At 36.2% G+C, this 19,768-nt stretch overlaps 2 protein-coding genes and 1 pseudogene across 6 annotated transcripts in view; 1 reads left to right on the top strand and 2 right to left on the bottom strand.

Annotated features, from left to right (window-relative positions):
* The window catches only part of VRK2 (VRK serine/threonine kinase 2), a 110,443-nt gene that overhangs the window by 87,550 nt on the left and 3,125 nt on the right, over positions 1-19,768 (top strand). For all 5 annotated transcript variants that reach the window (XM_014791487.2, XM_087436717.1, XM_087436719.1 and 2 more), the window contains exons 11-12: positions 1,125-1,291; positions 6,751-6,912. In XM_014791487.2, the coding sequence (XP_014646973.1) occupies positions 1,125-1,291; positions 6,751-6,912 (329 nt within the window). The remainder of the gene's footprint in view (positions 1-1,124; positions 1,292-6,750; positions 6,913-19,768) is intronic.
* Positions 5,176-19,768, bottom strand: part of FANCL (FA complementation group L) — a 101,418-nt gene continuing 86,825 nt past the window's right edge. The window contains exon 14 of the mRNA XM_087436723.1: positions 5,176-6,283. Within this exon, the coding sequence (XP_087292849.1) occupies positions 6,275-6,283 (9 nt within the window). The 3' untranslated portion in view covers positions 5,176-6,274. The remainder of the gene's footprint in view (positions 6,284-19,768) is intronic.
* LOC147915960 (protein NipSnap homolog 2 pseudogene) lies at positions 15,999-19,542 on the bottom strand (annotated as a pseudogene).

Genomic DNA, 19,768 nt, shown 5'->3' with positions numbered 1-19,768 from the left:
AGAGTTCTCATTTTAGCCACAGCCTTATGTTCCTAGAAAACAGCTGTGGGCAATATGATGTAAAAGGGTCACTCTCTGACCATCATAGGGGGAAAGAGATGATGACTGTTCTTCTTGGAATTTTTCCCTGTAGGGAGTGGACCCCAGTGTCTGTGCAGTTCCCCACTTGAATGGAGGTAGGCCTGAAGGGGAAGTGAAGGATTAGGAAGTCACGCTTGCCAACCCACGAAGCTTCCCAGGTTTTCCCGCTGTGGGATATAGACAGCTTAGTGAGAAAGAGGTACTTGTGTCTGCTCAGTGATAAGTTTTTGAAAGGGAAAGGCTTGTGAATACGCCACTGGTTTGTGGAGTATCTAAACATCGCTGTGAACACATGAAAACTTGCCAGTTTTTAGTGTGTGGCGTTATCATGTACTTGTATCTTGATTTTAGATTGAACGTCTGCCTAAAACAAAAATACAAACTATTTGTTTTAAGGCAGCTATGTTTGTAACTTTTGGCTTCGAATTCTACTTGCATTTAAAAGTTTGTAGTTCATAACTGTTTGGGGGTAGGGAGGTTACTGTATAGTTCTAGGGAAGAGATTACATTCGAGAAAAAATAAAAGGTGGCAATTTCTCATCCTTCTGCTCTGAATTAGGAAGACTATGCTGGGAAGACACTAGGCTAGCTAGAGAGGGAGGACATGAGGGAGGTTTGGCAAATTCTGAAATCAGTGGTGGCTAAAAACTTCAACATAAAAAAAGTATGAAGCATGTCTGGTCTATTATATTATTCATGTAGTTAGTTGCACCTCATAAATCAAAATCACGAACTATAATTTTTAAAATTTGCTTCCTTTGATAAGATTAGTGAATTGTAAACATACCAACAAAGATAAGTAAAAAATTACCAGTTTCTCGCATCTTATCAAATCTGTAGGTCACTATATTTCAGTAGTTTGTGGATATCATTTAAAAAAGTGCTTTTCAACAAATTGTTCGTTCTTAGTTTTCTTCAGGATGTGTGTGTGCGTGTGCATGCACGTGTAAGAAAGAACAGAGAGATTTTGAGGATATTGGAGTCTTGACAATTCTTGCCAATTATGAATGACATGTAAAAAAAAAAAACTTAATACTTCACAGGTGAAATAGCCCAGTATTTGGCATGTGCTCATAATTTAGCATATGATGAAAAACCAAACTATCAAATGCTCAAGAAAATTCTGAACCCAGGTGGAATACCTCTAGGACCACTGGAATTTTCCACCAAAGGAGAGAGTGTAAATGTGCATGCTCCACACAATCAACAAGTAAGTAATGGGGTCCCTGGGATCCTCTGATTACCTTCTGTGACACTTTTCCACCAAATGAAGTTTTTTTAGGTCTCAAAATGAGTGTGACAACCCAGTTTATTATTTTTAATTCCTATTTCCCCTAACTCAGCTCCAAGAAATTTTGTTGAAATTTCTTTTGACCTATTGTCTTTTAGAAAAAATAGCAGGATCCGTGGCCTATTGTGTACTGTTAAAGAAAGAAAGCAGTTGCTGATGTCAGAGATACGACCATGTGAGATTAAAGGCTAATCTGACTTTGTTCATGCAAACCTTGATTGGCTGCTTTTCTTCAGATTTTCTTTAGTTATTTCCCTGGTTTTGCTTACCAGTTTGGCCATAATTTGGTGGTGATAACAATGTTCTTAGGTTTAACCAGATTATTTGTATGTGCTAATATTTCAATCTATAGAAACAAAACAACTCTTTTTTAAAAAGTTATTTTTTTAAAGTTACACCTCCTTTACTTTGCTATCTTTCAACTGACTCCCTCATACCAACTTAAAAAAGAAAAAGAATTAGAACTTGAAACAATATAAAAGAATTAGACCTTAAAACATTTTTTAAGAGGGGTGGAGCCTGAGACTGTTTTCAGCAACATTACTCGACAGGCAACTCAATGTCCATTTCTTCCTTGACACTATCCATATGCAAAAAAAGTGAGGAGGGCTTTTTTTCCTGATGCATGTACAATAAGGTAGGGTCAGGATGCCGTTCATTTTTAATATTCCTTATGAACTTTGGATCATCACAAGTGTTCATCAGCCAAGAATGCAGGATGCAAACTAATGTGACTGATAGGCTGCTAGATGAATGGTGAGTCAAGTATCAGTGCACAGATGGTTCTGATTTGCTGAATTTTGTAGCTGCTGCAACTGAAGACATAAAATATCCTTCTAGTCATAAATTAGCTCTTTGGAAGCAAAACCTTGGCACCAGAGCTTTACAACCTTCAATTAGTAGGGAAAGAAGTATTTGAATGACTGTGGTATTGACATCTGTAGGCCTGCATAGTAATCATTCCTAATAGAAGAGAATATCTGTTTGAGGAGGTTTTGCATGGCTAATTAACTACCAGTGAGAATATGTAATTTTTTCATGATCTCCTGATTGTCACCTTTCTCTCATGATACAATTACATTTTATTGTAGCAAGTGCCTCACAAACCAATTGTCAGCACTATTTACGTATTGCAGAAGGCAGAACAAAAGTTCATGTTTAATAAAAAGCCACTGGATTTTGATCTCGGTAATTACTGAGACTTATTTTAACAGTTTTATTGACTTTAGTGTTTTTATCACTTTTGGGACAAAACAAAGAGCCATTTCCTTGACATAGTATTTCCCTTGCAATAATGGTCACCACTTAATCTACACTAATTTAAGTAGATTTTTTTCCTTTTTGTAGTTTTTCAGTTTCATAAACTTAATTGAAATATAAAAGAAGCCATTTAAAAAACTGACAGCTATATCCTCTGATATAAAATTCTAATTATTATGCACCAGAATTTTCAGTTTCATGAAATTTAAAGGATGTTTTTTGTGAAACTATTTTTATATGCAGAGAATAGAACATAAAACATTTTTCCAATAAGCTTCAATCAAAAATATTTTATTCTTCCCTTTTGATTACAGCATTCTGACTATGAGTAAAAAGAAAACACTAAGAATAATAGGAGTTCTTAAGACCTTAGTTAATTTCTGTTAACAATATCATTAGCCTCAGTGTATAGACAATAAGATGATTTGAGAATATATTTCACAGTGGATCAATATTTATTGAATAATGACTTTATTTCTCTAGTATTTTAAGTGCACCAATATGTTTAATAATTATAGTATAAAATATAGGTTCACCGTATGTGGCTAAACCTTAAGTATTTTAATTTTTATTCTTAAAGTTTACAGATTTTGTAATGCTGCAAAAGCCAAACTTGAAAATGTTAAAAGCAAACTATGACAATATAAACTGTCCTGTTCTCAGTTCCCCTAAATGATACAAGTATAGGAGAGTTTCCACAATTGACTGCTTCCATAACAAAAATCACTTTAAGTCCAGAATAAATATCAATCACATGGTCCCAGATTTCTCTCTTTTTAGTCACAGATAGAATCCCGTTATTAGTAACTGAAAACATTTCTTGTTGCTCTGTACACTCTATACTTGTTATTCTGTACTCTAATCTTGTTACTTTATATGTAACACTTGTTAATCTATACATTTCTTGTTACTCTATACTAATTATTTAACAGAATAGTGAATGAACTCTGGACTTGTACTTTTTGGACAAAGATACTTAAAGTCAGTGGACCAGAAAACATATACAGGTTGATAAACAAAATGTTTCTATGATTCAGTATTCAAAGGAAAGTTATGAATTTTTAATATGTGGTTGTGCCTTTTAAATTTGGTATTCTTAACAGAAATATGTTTTGGTTAAGTATTAGAAGATAGCACATGGGACCGGCATAGTGGTTAAGTTCGCATGCTTTGGTGGCCTAGGTTCGGAGGTTCAGATCTCCAGCTTGGACTTACACACTGCTCATCAAGCCATGCTGTGGCGGCCTCCCACATACAACACAGAGGAAGATTGGCATAGATGTTAGTTCAGGGACAATCTTCTTTAAGCAAAAAGAAGAAGATTGGCAATAGATGTTAGCACAGGGCCAATGTTCCTCACCAAAAAAAAAAGAAAATAGCACATCACCATAAGAATCTCAGCAAACTTAGAGCATCTTTTTGCAAAGAAAAATGAGGTGTTTTTCCAATACTGGGTTTTACTAGGTATCATAAACTGTTCCCTGTAAACTGAGCCTTCTTCTTGAAATCCTCAAATACTGTCACAAGAGTTAAATTGGAAATGAATTTTTGTCAAGATAGTAGAGACATTGATATTTTTTCCTGAAAAGCAAATCTTTTGGGGGACTTGCCTCAATCAAAATGACGGTATGTATAGCTAAAATCACTCTCTAGTAGTTCTGACAGCTCCTGAGGTTGCACTGTCAAATTAGAAGAATCTATCATTAGGGCTACCACAGTCTATTTATGCCATCCACTGGGATTTAATGTCCAAAATTCACTGAAGGAAACCATACTTCAGTAAGAATGCTTATTGAGGTGAGCTAAAGCTCTAGAATTCCCAGATGAGAATGCTAAAGCCAAGTTGGAAAACCAACATTACTGATGACCCCAAGTCAACCCTTGAATAAGTGTTTCTTCAAGAGCCAGTAATGGATCCTTTTGTCAGTTTATCAGTGTCTCTCTCCATATTGTGATGCCTGAACTCATATTGTAATAGCATAGACACCTGGGCATAATGAGCCACCTGTCCTTCCTAAAAGCTTTCCGTAGGCAGAGCAGTAGCTGTAGGTCAGAGCTAAAATGTTCAAGCCATCCTACATTTCAGACAAGTAAAAATTTGTTCCTTCCTTCACCCTAAATCTGAGGTTCCCACAGCAAATCCAGGGGTGAACATATTGTTATTGGTAGTAGTAATCTTTGTACTACACTTAGAAGTTTATAAAATTCTTTCGTGAGCTTTAATCCTCAAAATAATTCTGTTAAACTTGTCTTCATATTTATTTCTGTATGTGAGAAAAGTAGAATATAAGTTCTCAATTAAAAGCACATTTTTTGGCTTATTAAATTTTAAAAGTCCAAAAGTATTCCTCATTTTACAGAACAGTGTGAAGTGCCGATGGAAAATTAAATAAAATGTATCTTATTTGAACACTTTCTTGAAAATGACACATCTGGATAGTATCCCTCTTTTTGATTATGGGATGCCCAGAGTGTTTTGTATATTTTATATCTTTGAGAAAAAGTTTTATTCTGTTGACAATTAAGAGTTAAACTTAATCATCCCACTTCACTCTTACCATTTTAAAAGTTCCCTAGAAGTAGAAATTTTCCATAAACTAGGTATCATTTTGTTTATTAGCTAGAAGTGCCCATGGCAGTGCAACCTAACCATCCAGCCAACTGACATCAGATCCAGCAGGCATCATCTCTTCCAGGAAGCCTCACAGAGGACTGAATATATTAGACCAAATTTTATTTGTACATCAGAGGCTCCCAGGCAAAAAACTGTTATACCTAAAGTGCCTTCGCATATAGGAGGCACTAAAAACCTCCATTAATATCTCAACTGATCTTTTATATCATAGAACACATTTTCACAGTGATTGGCAAACCAGTGGTTTATTAGGATAAACCCATGTACATCAGCAGTTGGGAAACCCATTGTTTCACACTAGTGGTATGAGGAGCATTTATTATCGAGATGGCTTCAGTGGAAGAGTGGCTCCGAAGGTGGTTACACATGCATTTCCCCAGTAGCCTGGAGAGTTGAGTGGTGGAAATAAAGAACCCCGAGTGATTAGGAAACAATTCCAATTTTCAGGTTACTGAAAAGCAATGGCTGTGCTATCCTTTGAAAAGCTGGAATCCGGGAGGAGGGCTGAATAAAGAACGGTGTTGTGACAGCTTAGACCTAGCCACAAAACACCAGCATATTTTAAAGAGAAGGAGTGAACACGCTTGGCAATAGACACTAAAAATTGAGAGACTACAAATTAAGGCTCTGCTTGCCCAGCCAATGTAATTCATTCTCCATTTTGGCACTGGCTACTCCATTATTTCCCCTTGTGCTTTTCCCATCTTCTGCCCCCTATTTAGCCCACGAAAAAAGGTGATGGCACTTTCAGCTGCTATAAACATGAAGCTGCTGAACAAACACTTCACATAAGGATCTTCACTGTGGCTTTCAATCTTCCACCTGTACTGTGGGATCTGCCCTTCTATTTCCATGTCTACTTGAAGGTTATTCCGAGTCAGTCATCCCCAAGGTGACACCAAGGTGTGAAAGAGAAACCTTAGAGACAGCAGGCTTGTTGTAGAACTTAACCTCTGGTACTGATACACGGTATTAAATGACATGAACTGTATTCATCTGCTCAAAGGTTAAATTACCTGTATAAAAAAGTAAGCAACATTGTTAGCTCCTTTTATATGTTCACATTAATTAGGCTCACTTCAGTGATAGAAAACTAAGATTCTAATTAATAAGAATTTAAACTAAAAAGATGGACTGGTTCCACTCCCAGCAAAGGTTAATAATGAATTCATGTGCAGTTTTAAAATGTGACAGTTTTCTATAAAAAATGCCATTTTCAATAAGCAAGTTATCTGTAGAGGTAATTTCTAAAGAGTGCACAACAGTGACACTAATTTTAATTGGTCTTGTCCTATTGATGAGAAAGGGTCTGGATCTTGCCAACTACTATATTTTTTCTATAACATCCATTTGTTGGTTTCATCTTTATTTCTTCATTTTTTCAAAGCTTGGCAAGTTTAGAATTTTCAAGAATCTGGATATGAATGCAGTTTTTTCCAGTGTCAAAAGTTTTCATTATATATTACTTACTCTATGTCAACAGGTTGATTCGAAAAAGGCTGCAACAAAGCAAGTCAATCAGATGCAAAATAGTTTAATAGAAAAAAAAGTCCATAGTGAGAGAAGTGCTGAGTCCTGTGCAACACGGAGAAAAGTGCAAAAAGAGGACAAGCTGACTGGCTTGCTTTACAGTGAAACAGCTCAGGTGAGAGGTTTCTGTTGTTGTTTTTTTGCCTTAATGTTACATTAGAATATGCCCTTTGGGAATAAAGATGTTTTATTTTCTCCTGGGGGCCAAGGTTGTATGGTTTTGTTAAATGAGAAGAGACAGAAAATATCCTATCCAGTAGATACAATCAAAGCAGCTGACACCAGTTATAGAAACAGAATGATAGTGAGCACATTACAGATCTGATTCCTTCCTTTAGCCTAAGAATGTAATGAAGTGCACTTACATTTTTTATGCCATCTATTATCCATTAAGGACTCAACATATTCCATACTTTCACACTGGTTCCTCCAGTCTAACCCTTATAACCAAATGTAAGTGAAGAGTTTCCCTGCCAATATGGTTGCATTTTAAAATGATATATTTTTTACATCATTCAATCATGTGGTTGGATAGTGCCTCACCTTTAACAGATGACTCATTCGAGCAGCAGCAAAAGTCTTTCCTAATCTAACCTTTTTTGACAAGGAGAAGCATACAATGTATTTATATCTGCAGTGGAAAAAATTTTTCAAAATGGCCAATATTATATATGATTTATACACCATCATTTCCCCAAAAGATTTGAGGTAGTTTACAATGTGAAACAGGATAATTTAATGCCCCCACCTTCTACCTCCCCCTCACCCCTCCACCCCACCAAAAAAACTGGTATATCAGGCAGCTGGGATGTTAATCACTAAACTGAGCACTGAATTTGGCTCTGAACTTCTTGGCAATCTTGCTCTTGCTTTCTTTTTGCCCCATTTATTCTGTCACTTCTTCCCTCCTGCTTTCTTTTGAACAAATTAACAACTTTCCTCTCCTCTCTTGGCTTTTTAAACTATACTTTTTAGGAGTTTTTTTGTTTTTTTAGTGGTTACTCTAGAGCAGAGGTTCAGCAAACTATGGGCCAAATTCAGCCAGTCACCTATTTTTGTAAATAGTTTTATTAGAACAGAGCCATACTCATTCTCTTACATGTTGTCTATGGCTACTTTCACACTATAGTGGCAGAGCTGAGTAGTTGCAACAGAGACTGTGTGGCCCCAAAATCCTAAAATATTTACTATCTGGCCTTTTAAAGAAAAAGTTTGCAAACCCTTGCTCTAAAACAACTCTGTCTAATAGAAATATAATGTGAGTCACATATGTTATTTAAATCTTTTAGTAGCCACATCGCAAAAAGTAAAAAGAAACAGGTCAAATTTATTTTAGTAATATACTCCAATTAAACCACCATCCAAAATATTGTAATTGTTATAAAAGTTATTGAGATATTGTACTTTTTTTTCATATTGAGTCTTCAAAATCTGGTATGTTTTACACTAACAGCACATCTCAATTTGGACTAGCCATACTTCAAGTGCTCAAATATATGGCCAGTGGCCACTGTATTTGCACAGCTCTAGAAATTACAATGTGCACCTTTAACTTATCATACCACAATCTACCTTGACTTAATACACTACTTCACATATAATGTAAAAACTTTACAAAAATGTATTTCATTTATCCCCCCATCCTTTGTGCTATTGTTGTCATACATGTTGCTTTTACACATGTAATTAATTCCATAATGTGCTATGATTATTGTGCTTTAAAAAGCAAGTTTTCTTTCAAAGAATTAAGAAAGGAGGAAGAAAAAAGTCTTAAATACCCCCATATTTACTGTTATTGGAATTCTTCAGACCTTTCATGATACGAGTTTACATTTGGTATCATTTCCCTTTGGCCTAAAGAAATTCCTTTAACATTTATTGTAGTGTAGATTTCCTGGAGACTAATTCTCTCACCTCTTGTCTGTCTGGAAATATCTTTATTTCATCTTCACTTTTTTTTTGGTGTGGGGAAAGCTGGAACTATATTTTATTTCTGTATTAATTTTTTTAACATTTTATTTTGAAGTAATTGTAGACTCATAAATTGGAAAACTAATAGAGAGCTCCCATGTATCCTTCCCCCAATGAAATCATCTTATGTAACCATAGTATAATTTTCCAAACCAGGAATTGACATTGGTATACTACTATAAAATACAGACTTTATTCGGTCACCAGTTTTTACATGCACTCGTGTGTGTGTATGTGTGTTCCCATGAAATTTTATAAGGCGTTTAGAGTAACCACCACAATTACCCTACAGAACTGTTCCATGACCACAAAGAAACTCCCTCATGTTGCTTTAGAGTACCACCCTCCACCCAATCCTAAACCCTGGAAAGCATTGGTCTGTTCTGCATCACTATAATTATTTTGAGTATGTCATATAAATCAAATTATACAATATATAACTTGTTGAGATTGGCTTTATTTCATTCACCATAATGCCTTCGAGATCCATCCAAGTTTTGCATGTATCAATAGTTCATTCCTTTTTATTGCCAAGTAGTATTCTGAAGTATTGATGTATTGTTGAAGACGTGAGCTGTTTGCAGTTTTTCACCTTTTACCATTTAGTATGATGTTAGCTGTAGATTTTTGGTAGATGTTCGTTATCAAATTGATGAAGCTCCCCCCCCATTTCGAGCATATAGAGAGTTATCCTGAATGGGTCTTGAATTTTGTCAAATGCTTTTTGTGTCAATCTAATCATATGATTTTTCATCTTTATACTGTTAACCATGGTGGATGACACTGATTAGTGTTTGAATATTGAACTAGTCTTATATTCCTGAAATCAACTCCACTTAGTCATGGTGTTATTCTTTTCACATGTTGCTGGATTCAATTTGCTAGTATTTTGCTGAGAACTTTTGTATCTGTTCATGAGGACTATTGGTCTGTAGTTTTCTTTTTTATTCTACTGTCTTTTTCTGGTTTTGGTATCAGGGTAATGCTGGTCTCATTAAATGAGTTGAGAACTCTTCCTTCTAATTTCTGGAAGAGGATGAGTAAAATTGGTAAGGGGTGGGAGGTGTTTTTTTTTTTTTAATGTTTTAGAGAATTCTCCAGTGAAACCACCTGGGTCTGGAGATATCTTTTCCTTAAGACCATTCAGATTATCTATTTCAAGAGTGGGCAAACTTTTCTGTAAAGAGCCAGATAGTAATTATTTAGGATTTACAAGTCATATGGTCTCTGTCACAACAATTCAACTCGGCATTGTAGCACAAAAGCATCATAAACAATACATAAACAAATGAGTACAGCTGAGTTCCAACAAAGCTTTATTTATGGCACTGACATTTGAATTCCGAATAATTTTTAAGTGTCATGAAATATTTTTTCCGACCATTTAAAAATCTAAAAACCGTTCTTAGTTGGCAGGCTCTACAAAAACAGGTAGTGGGCTGGATTTGGCCTGCAGACCACAGTTACCAACTCCTAATCTATTTCATCTTGAGTCAGTTTCGACAATTTGTGGTTTTCTAAGAATTGGTCCATTACATCTAAGCTGTATTATTTTTATGTGTAGAATTGGTCATAAGTGTTCCCTTATTTAAATCCTTTAAATATCTGTGGGGTCTGTAGTATTCTTTCTTTCTTTCCAGATATTGGTAGTTTGTTTTTTCTCTTTTTTGGTCAGGTTTATCAATTTTATTGGTCTTTTCACAGAACCAGCGTTTGCTTGATTGATTTTTCTCTATTTTTCTGTCAGCTTCATTGATTTCTGCCCTTATTTTTATTTCCTTCTGCAATATACTTTCTGCTATAGACTTATTCTCTCTTCTTCTAGTTTCTTGAGGTGGAAACTTAAGTCTCAATTACTGAACTGAGACTTCTTTTCTTTTCTAATGTAAGTATCAAGTATTATAGGTTTCCCCTCTAGGACTGTTAGCCATGTCCCACATACTTTGATTTATGTTCATTTTCATTCAGTTCAATATATTTTCAAGTCTCCCTTGGGTCTCTTCGACCCATTCAGAAGAGTGTTTTTAAATTTTCAAGTGTTTGGAGATTTTTCTAATATTTCTTTCTTTCAGCTTGATTTTTGTTTATTTTCCTTTTCTTTTTCTAGTTTAGATGGAAGATTAGTGTATTGATTTGAACCTTTCATTTTTTCTTTAATATCAGCATTTAATGCTATCAGTGTCCTACTGAGCCACTGAGCCCCATTTTAACTGTATCCCATAAATCCTTATATATTATATTTTTACTTTGTTTAATTCAAGACATTTTGTACTTTCCCTTGAGACTTCTTTTGTGATGCCTTGGTTATTAGGAGTGTGTTGTTTAATTTCCAAGTGTTTGAAGATTTTTATGTTATCTTTCTGTTATTGATTTCTAATTTGTGTTATTGTCTGAAAAAATACTTTGTATAATTTTAAATTTGTAAAGGTTTACTATATGACTCAGGATATGGTCTAGCTCAGAGAATGTTCCAGTTGCAATTGAAAAGAACATGTATTCTCCTGTTTTGGGGTGACTGCTCTATAAATATCAGATCCCATTAATTTGTACTATCATTAATTTCTGCCATAGCCCTGCTGATTTTCTCTCTAGTAGTTCTATTAATTACTGAGAGTAGGGTTTTCTAGTTAGGAGGATGTGGGGGTGCTGCCTCTTTGGCGTCACTTGTTTATTGCATGGCAGTGATGGTCAATAGGGCTCCTCCCCACAGTGTTTGAGGCCAATGGGAAGTAGAGGGTTGCTGTCTCTTTGCTGTTTGCTTAATACAGGGTGGGCATGGTCAGTAGGGCTCTACTGCACCATCTCTACAGTGTCTGGTGGGGAGCCTTCTGCCTTTGTTAGTGCAGGGAAGGACAGTCTACTGGGCTCTGCCCTATAGTCTCCATAGTACCTAGTGAGGAGGGCGGGGTGCCAACTCAGTAGTGCAGGTGGGAATGGTTGACAGGACTCGGTCTCACTTTAGTCTCCTCCTAGGCTCCACTCTAGTCTCCTCAATGCTTGCTCCACTCCAAAGTTTCCATAGCACCTGGTGGGAAGTGGGAGGGGTGCAGCTTCTTTCATGGTGTCCACCTAGCACAGAGCAAGTATATTCAAAAGGATTCTGTCTTGTAGACCTGCCCTCCTCCTGGTCCATTACTTAGAGAGAGCAGGCTTTTCTTGGACCTTTTTTTGTGCAAATTGTTTTCAGACTGTAGGTTTCTTTATGGCCCAGGCTGGGATACATAGGAGGCACCAAAAGGAGGAGGCTTGAGGGTGAAAGACTCACTGCTAGATTATTCCTCATGTCCTGTCTGCCTTCTATTCTACAACTTTCGGAATGTTCTGTTAGTTGTTTTTTGTCCAAAGTCTTTAGCTGTAATTAGCAGGAGGAATAGAGTAGAATGCACTTACTCTGTCTTGTCTGGAACTACATGTCCCTGACCTTCACTTTGAAGTCCTCACTGGGTATGGAATTTTTTGTTCTCACCTCTAAAGATGATTCCCTGTCTTCTTGGGTGTGTTTTTTCTGATATGAAGTCAGCAATTATTCTTATCATTGACCCTGTATATAACGTTCTCTCTCTTCTGGCTGCTTTTAAGATTTGCTTTTTTTATCTTTGGTTTTCTAGGGATAGTTGTCTTTGTGTTTATTCTGCTTTGGGTTCACTGGGCTTCTTGTATCTGTGGGTTGATATTTGTCACCAAATTGGAAAAGTTTCAGCTATGATTTCTTTGATTTGTTTTATGCCTTAATCCCTCTTACTTCTCCTTCTAAGATCCAAATACATGCAAGTTAGAATGCTTTACTTTTCCTTTTCCTTTTCCTCATGAGGCTCTCTTCATTGTTCAAGTCAGTCTTTTATCTTGCTGTACTTCAGTTTGGATAGTTTCATTCACCTGGCCTCTAGTTGATCGTCAAATTAGCTGTTAAACCTAGCCAGTGAATTTTTCACTTCATATACTGTATTTTTCAGTTCTAGAAGTGTATTGTATTTTCCATTTCTCTGCTGAGAGTCCTTCATCTGTTCACTTATTTAACTTTTCCTTTAAAAGTCCTTGAACATTTACATAGATGTTTTATTGCCCTTGTTTGACAATTCTACCATCTGGGTCATATATCTATTTCTGTTCCTTCTTTCTCCTACTTATGGTTCACATTTTCCTGCTTCTCATGTGTAGTAAAGTTTTATTGTATGCTGAACATTGTGTATGCTAAGTTCTTGAGACTCCAGATTTTACTATATTCCTTTAAAGAGTGTTGAGTTTTCTCTGGGGAGGCAGGTAATTTATTAGTGGTTCAACTTCATCATGTCCTGACCTCTGTTTAGGCTTTTGTGGGCTGGTCTAAAGTAAATATCATATTAAATTTTAGCCTTGCAGTGGTCTGGGTTGTTTTCCTTTCCTTGCGAGTCAAGGTCTTGCTTGTTTTCTATGCCTGATAAGCTGTTTCATATATTTTGCCAATTTTATTGTTCTGTTTTCATTTCATGGGCTTTCATGGTAGGAGGGGAGGTCTGATACCCATTACTCATGGCCTAGAAGGGGTGCTGATATTTTTCATAGCTTTTTAATTGATTGTAATGTGCATTCAAGGCTAATAACTGCTCCTAAGGCAAGGTTTCTTGACAGCATCACTATTGGGCTGGGTTATTTATAAGGGACTATCTTGTACAATGTAGGACAGCATCCCTGGCCTTTATCCAGTAGATGCCAATAGTACCTCTTCATGGTTGTGACAACCCACAGTGTTTCCAGAAATTGCTAAATGTCCCCATGGGGCAAACTTGTCCTGGGTTGAGAACCACTACTCTAGCAGAACAGATTATTGTATACCTTAAGCCCTTACTACTCAAAGTGTGCTGTGCCAGCCAGATGCATTGGCATCACCTGTATCTTCTTAGAAACACAGATTCTCAAGTCTCACCTCAGACCTTCTGAATGAGATCTGCATTTCAACAACATCCCAAAATGGTTTGTATGCTTTCTAATGTTTGAAAAACAATGCCATAGACCAGGGGCCAGCAAACGTTTTCTTAAAGGGCCAGATAGTAAATATTTTAGAGTTGAGGTCCAGTCTTTGTCAGATCACTTCAACTCTGCCATTGTAGTGTAAAAGCAGCCATAGACAATACATAATCAAATGGGTGTGGCTAAGGCTGTGTTCCAATAAAACAATTCACAAAAGAGGCAGCTAGCCAATGAGCCCTATTTTTCCAAACCATGCCATAGACTACCTTTCCCAATCAGATCTCTCAGTAAACTGAAGACAACTTGGTGGTTACATCATTTGATGAGTGCCTTCCCATTTGATATCATTTACTGTTGCTTAAAGAGAGATTAGGTGTATAGGTTATACAGTAGACAATTCTATCTTGAAATTTTAGTAGCTTGACTTCTGTTCTTATCTAGATGGGGATGTCATCTACTGCCACATGTAAATTACATGTAAATACTGTTTAAGTTAGCTTACCAGTAGCTCTCAGCCTTTAGAAATATACGATGTGATGGCACGTTTCCTTTTCTTTGTGAAAGAATAGTGCCTTATGGGCCCACTGGAATAAGTATTCACTTATTTTGCCTTTAGCAAATAAAGCTGACACAACTTTAGGAAAGTTGCATTAGTGTGACTTTGTTAGGTCTCATGCAGTAAAGAGTAGTTTTGAGTTAGTTATCTGACTCTCAATTTATTTTTCTTAATAGAAAAGCTAAAAAGAGCCTTCAAGACATCTCTTTTGTTTTATATACCTTATGTAGAAGTCATTTCTCACCTTCTAAAATTGCATTCTGAAAGTGACTTTTTGGGAGGGAAAAAAAGCTCTTTGAAGAGTGGTGGTTTAGAGGTGGAAGGAGTAGCTATTCTGAAGAATGATGGTATTACATCAGATGGTTCCAGATGAAACTAACAATGAAGAATATTTAAGTATTTTTGCCTTGTTTTATACATTTTTTCTAAGTTACTTGATAAATGGTACAATGAGAGGACAGGGCAGGTCACCAGAATGAAGCAGAAACAGAACAACAGAGCAGGAAACTTGGTGCTTTGCCCAACAAGAATGATGTTAAACAAAATGGAAGCAGTTCCTGAAACTTACATATATCAATATTCTATTCAGTCTATAGGGGTTGGTCTGTACCTACAGCTTTCCAAGAGACATGCCACAACATCCACCCCAGGGCAGTTTCCTCTGGTTATACAGCCTTGTCCCTGACCAATATATGGCATGTATATTGGGTAAAAGTTGCCATGGTATGTAAAAGGTTGAGAATCACTACATTATTTAATTTTTATTTATTTTTTGTGGTAAAAAACACATAACATTAAATTTACCTCAACCATTTTCAACTATGCAGTTTCAAAAGTAGCAAATAGAAGTCACAGAGCTGAAAAATACAATAATTGAACTGAAAAATACACCAGAGGGATTCAACAGCAGACTAGATGAAGCAGAAGAAAATATCAGTCAACTCGAAGACAAGGCAGTGGAACTCATCCAATCAGAGCAGCAAAAGAAAAAAGAATGAAAAGAAGTGAAGACAGCTTAAGGGGCAACATCAAACAGCCTAACATTCACATTATAGGGGTCCCAGAATGAGAAGAGAAAAAGAAAGGGTCAGAAATCTTGTTTGAAGAAATAATGGCTGAAAACTTCCCTAACTTGGAGAAGGAAACGGACCTCTAGATCCAGGAATCCCAGAGAGTTCCAAATGAGATGAACCCAAAGAGACCCACAACAAGATACACTGTAATTAAAACATCAAAAGTTAAAGACAAAAAGAGAATATTAAAAGCAGCAATAGAAAAACAACTTATTACATACAAGAAAACTAGCATAGGACTGTCAGCAGATTTTCCAGCAGCAACTTTGCAAGCTGGAAGGGAGTGGCACGATATATTCAAAGTGCTGAAAGAAAAACACTTCCAACCAGGAATACTCTATGTGGCAGTTATCATTCAGAATTCAAGGAGAGATGAAAAATTTTCCAGACAAGCAAAAGCTAAAGGAGTTCCCCACTAAACTGGCCTTACAAGGAAGTTTAAAGAGACTGCTTTAAACTGAAAAAGTGCTTGCTAATTAGTAACAAGAAAACATATAAATCTCACTGGAAAGGTAAATATATAGTGAAGACAGTGAATGAATCATTTATAAAGCTAGTATGCAGGTTAAAAGACAAACCTGGTAAAAATATGATTACAATAATTAATGGATACAAAAAGTGTAAAATGTGAAATCAAAAACATAAAATGTGGGAGGAAAGTAAAAATGTTGAGCTTTATTAGGATCAAACTTAAATTGCTATCAACTTAAATAGACTGTTATAGGTATGTTTTTATATGTAAGCCTCATGATATCCACAAAGCAAAAGATAAAGAGAAAGGAATACAAGTATACCACTAAAGGAAGTCATCAAGCCACAAAGGAAGAGAGTAAGAGAAGAAGAAAGGAAGAGAGAGGAACTACAAAAACAGCCAGTAAACAACAAAATGTCAGTAAGTACATACATATCAATAATTACTTTAAATGTAAACGGACTAAATTGTCTGATTAAAAGACACAGAGTGAGGGGCCAGCCTAGTGGCGCAGTGGTTAAATGCGCGCACTCTGCTTCAGCGGCCCAGGGTTCACAGGTTTGGATCCTGGGCGCGCACTGACACACCGCTTGTCAAGCCATGCTGTGGCAGCGTCCCACATAAAGCAGAGGAAGATGGGCACGGATGTTAGCCCAGGGCCAATCTTCGTCAGCAAATAAAGAGGAGGATTGGCATCAGATGTTAGCTCAGGGCTGATCTCCCTCACAGAAAAAAAAAGACAGTGGCTGAATGGATTAAAAAACAAGATCCATCTATATGTTGCCTATAAGAGACTCACTTTAGATGTAAGGACATACACAAAGGGATGGAAAAAGATATTCCATGCAAATAGAAACCAAGAGAAAGCTGGAGTAGCTATACTTATATCAGACAAAACAGACTAAAACAAAGACTGTAATAAGAAACAAGATGAGCATTACATAATAATAAAGGGGTTAATCCAACAAAAGGATATAACATTTATAAATATTTATGCACCCAACACAGGAACACCTCAGTATATAAAGCACATGTTAATAGACAAAGGGAGAAATAAACAGCAATACAATAATAGTAGGTGATTTTAATACCCCACTTACATCAATGGATAGATTATCCAGACAGAAAATTAATAAGGAAACATCAGCCTTAAACGACACATTAGAACAGATGGACTTAATAGATATACCCAGGACATTCCATCCAAAAGCAACAGAATACACATTCTTAAGTGCACATGGAACACTGTCCAGGATAGATCATATGTTAGGCCACAAAACAAATCTTAATTTAAGAGGACTGAAATCTTATCAAACATCTTTTCCAACCACAGTGGTATGAAACTATAAATTAATTACATGAAGAAAACTGTAAAATTCACAAATATGTGGAGATTAAACAACACGCTACTAACAACCAATGAGTCAAAGAAGAAATTAAAAGAGAAATCAAAAAATACTTTGAGAAAAACGAAAATGGAAATGTAACATACCAAAATTTATGGATGCAGCAAAAGCAATTCTGCGGGAAGTTCATAGCAATAAATGCCTACATCAAGAAATAAGAGAAGTCTCACATAAACAACCTAACTTTACACCTCAAGGAACTAGAAAAAGAAGAACAAACAAAGCCCCCCAAAGTTAGCAGAAGGAAGGAAATAAAGATTAGAGCAGAAATACATGAAAGAGAGACTAAAAAGACAATAGAAAAGATCAATGAAATGACGAGCTAGGTCTTTGAAAAGATAAGCAAAATTGACAAGCCTTTAGCTAGACTCACCAAGAAAAAAACAGCAAGGACTCATATAAAATGAGAAATGAAAGAAGAGATGTTACAACTGATATGCAGAAATACAAAGGGTCAAAAGAGACTACTATGAACAATTATACACCAGCAAATTGGACAACCTAGAAGAAATGGATACATTCTTAGAAACACACAACCTACCAACACTGAATCATCATGAAATAGAAAATCTGAACAGAACAATTCCTAGTAAGGAGATTGAATCAGTAATTAAAAACCTCCCAATAGACAAAAGTCCAGGACCAGACAGCTTCACTGGTGAATTCTGCCAAACATTAAAGGAAGAATTAATACCAATCCTTCTCAAACTCTTCCAAAAATGTATTTTATGACTCATTATGACTCATAAATCTCATTTTATGAGGCTAGCATTACCCTGATACCAAAACCAGACAAGGATGCCACAAGAAAAGAAAATTACAAGCCAATATCTCTGATGAACATAGATGCAAAAATCCTCAACAAAATACTAGCAAACTGAATTCAACAATACATTAAATGGATCATACACCATGATCAAGTAGGATTTATTGCAGGGATGCAAAGATGGTTCAACATCCACAAATCAGTCTGTGATACACCACATAAATGATTTGCAACATCTTCTCCCAGTCTGTGACTTAGCTTTTAATTTTTTAAATGAAGTCCTTTGAATTATACAAGTTTTTAATTTTGGTCAATTTATCTTTTTTTTTTTTTGTGGATCAGGATTTGGTGTTATATATACACACTCTTTGCCTAACCCTAAGTCACAAAGATTTTTCTCATGTTTTCTTGTAAATGTTTTATATTCCAACTCTTACGTTTAGGTCTACAATTCATTTTTGGTCAATTTTTGCATATAATGTGAGGCAGGGGTCTAAATTAATCTTTTTGCATGGATATCCAGTTGTCTTAGCACCTTTGTTGAAAAGCTTATCTGTCCCCACTGAATTGCCTTTGTACATTTGTCAGAAACCAGTTGCTCATAGACGTGCGAGTTTATTTCTGGGCTTTCCATTCTATTCCATTGATCTGCATGCCTGTCCTTATGCCAGTACCACACTGTCTTGATTACTCTAGCTTTGTAGTCAGTTTTGAAATTGAGAAGTGTGAGTCCTCCAACTTTGCTCTTTTTCAAGATTGTTTTAGCTATTTTGGGTACTTTGCATTTCCAAAGCCTGCTGGGATTTTGATTGGGGTTGTGTTGAATCTATAGATCAGTTTGGGGAAAAATTGGTATTTTGCTACTTAAACAGTAATTGCCCTGTGCAGTCATAGTTTCTGGTTGGAGTTGCTATGATCTGAGTTCATATATATTAGGTCTTGACTGTGTGACAGGCTCAATTCCAGAATCTGAACTCTAATACAGCTGATTCTTCCTAGAGGGAAGCAGGTTGCTTCTTGCCTTATGGAATTCCACAAATTCCTGATTTACTCTGAGTGTATTCACGACCTCTTGAAGGCTGGATAGCCTCTTTCATACCCCCCAGAGGTAGACAGCTTGATCTTGCTCTCCATACCATGTGTTCCAAGTCCCCACACTGAAGTACAAAGGTAATGTTTATCTTCATGAATCTTTGGTGTGTAACACCTCTTGACAAATTTTGTTCTATGCATCTAGGCATTTCCGTTTAACATAACGAAACTTTAATTTGTATAGACTGCTTATTTCTTTTTTGACTAGATGAGGGTAAGCATCTTGTCTTGGATCAACTTTCCAGACAAATAAGGATTTTTAACCAGCTGTTTTCTGGAGGTCTGTTATTGGAAGACTTCAACCTCTGGAGCCTGGGCAGGAGGCTGCGGAGGACAGACTACTGGTTGAGGCTGCACCGCCATCTAGGGGTACCTGGGCTCCCCTAGAATCACTACATTAATTATTATTTAATTATTATTAATGACCAAGAAACTTTCTAATTATGACTATCTTACCCCCATAAGATAAGATTAAGCCCGGTTTTTGTCTTGCCAAGAAAATTGAGTTTTCATATTTGATCCTATTTTTAGATTAAAATATTTAAGAGATGGCCCATGTACTGGTTTAAAGAATCAATCAAATTAACCAGATTTGATTGTTTGATGCCATTAAGTTGTTGTTGTTGTTTTTTTTGTGGTGAGGAAGATTAGCCCTGAGCTAATACCTGTTGCCAATCCTCCTCTTTTT

The sequence above is a fragment of the Ceratotherium simum genome, chromosome 11 (genome assembly GCF_057802395.1).
Source record: "Ceratotherium simum simum isolate JZ-2026a chromosome 11, ASM5780239v1, whole genome shotgun sequence".
Classification (NCBI taxonomy): domain Eukaryota; kingdom Metazoa; phylum Chordata; class Mammalia; order Perissodactyla; family Rhinocerotidae; genus Ceratotherium; species Ceratotherium simum.
The sequence above is the reverse complement of the archived record's forward strand: the minus strand, read 5'-3'. Positions and strand labels throughout refer to the sequence as shown.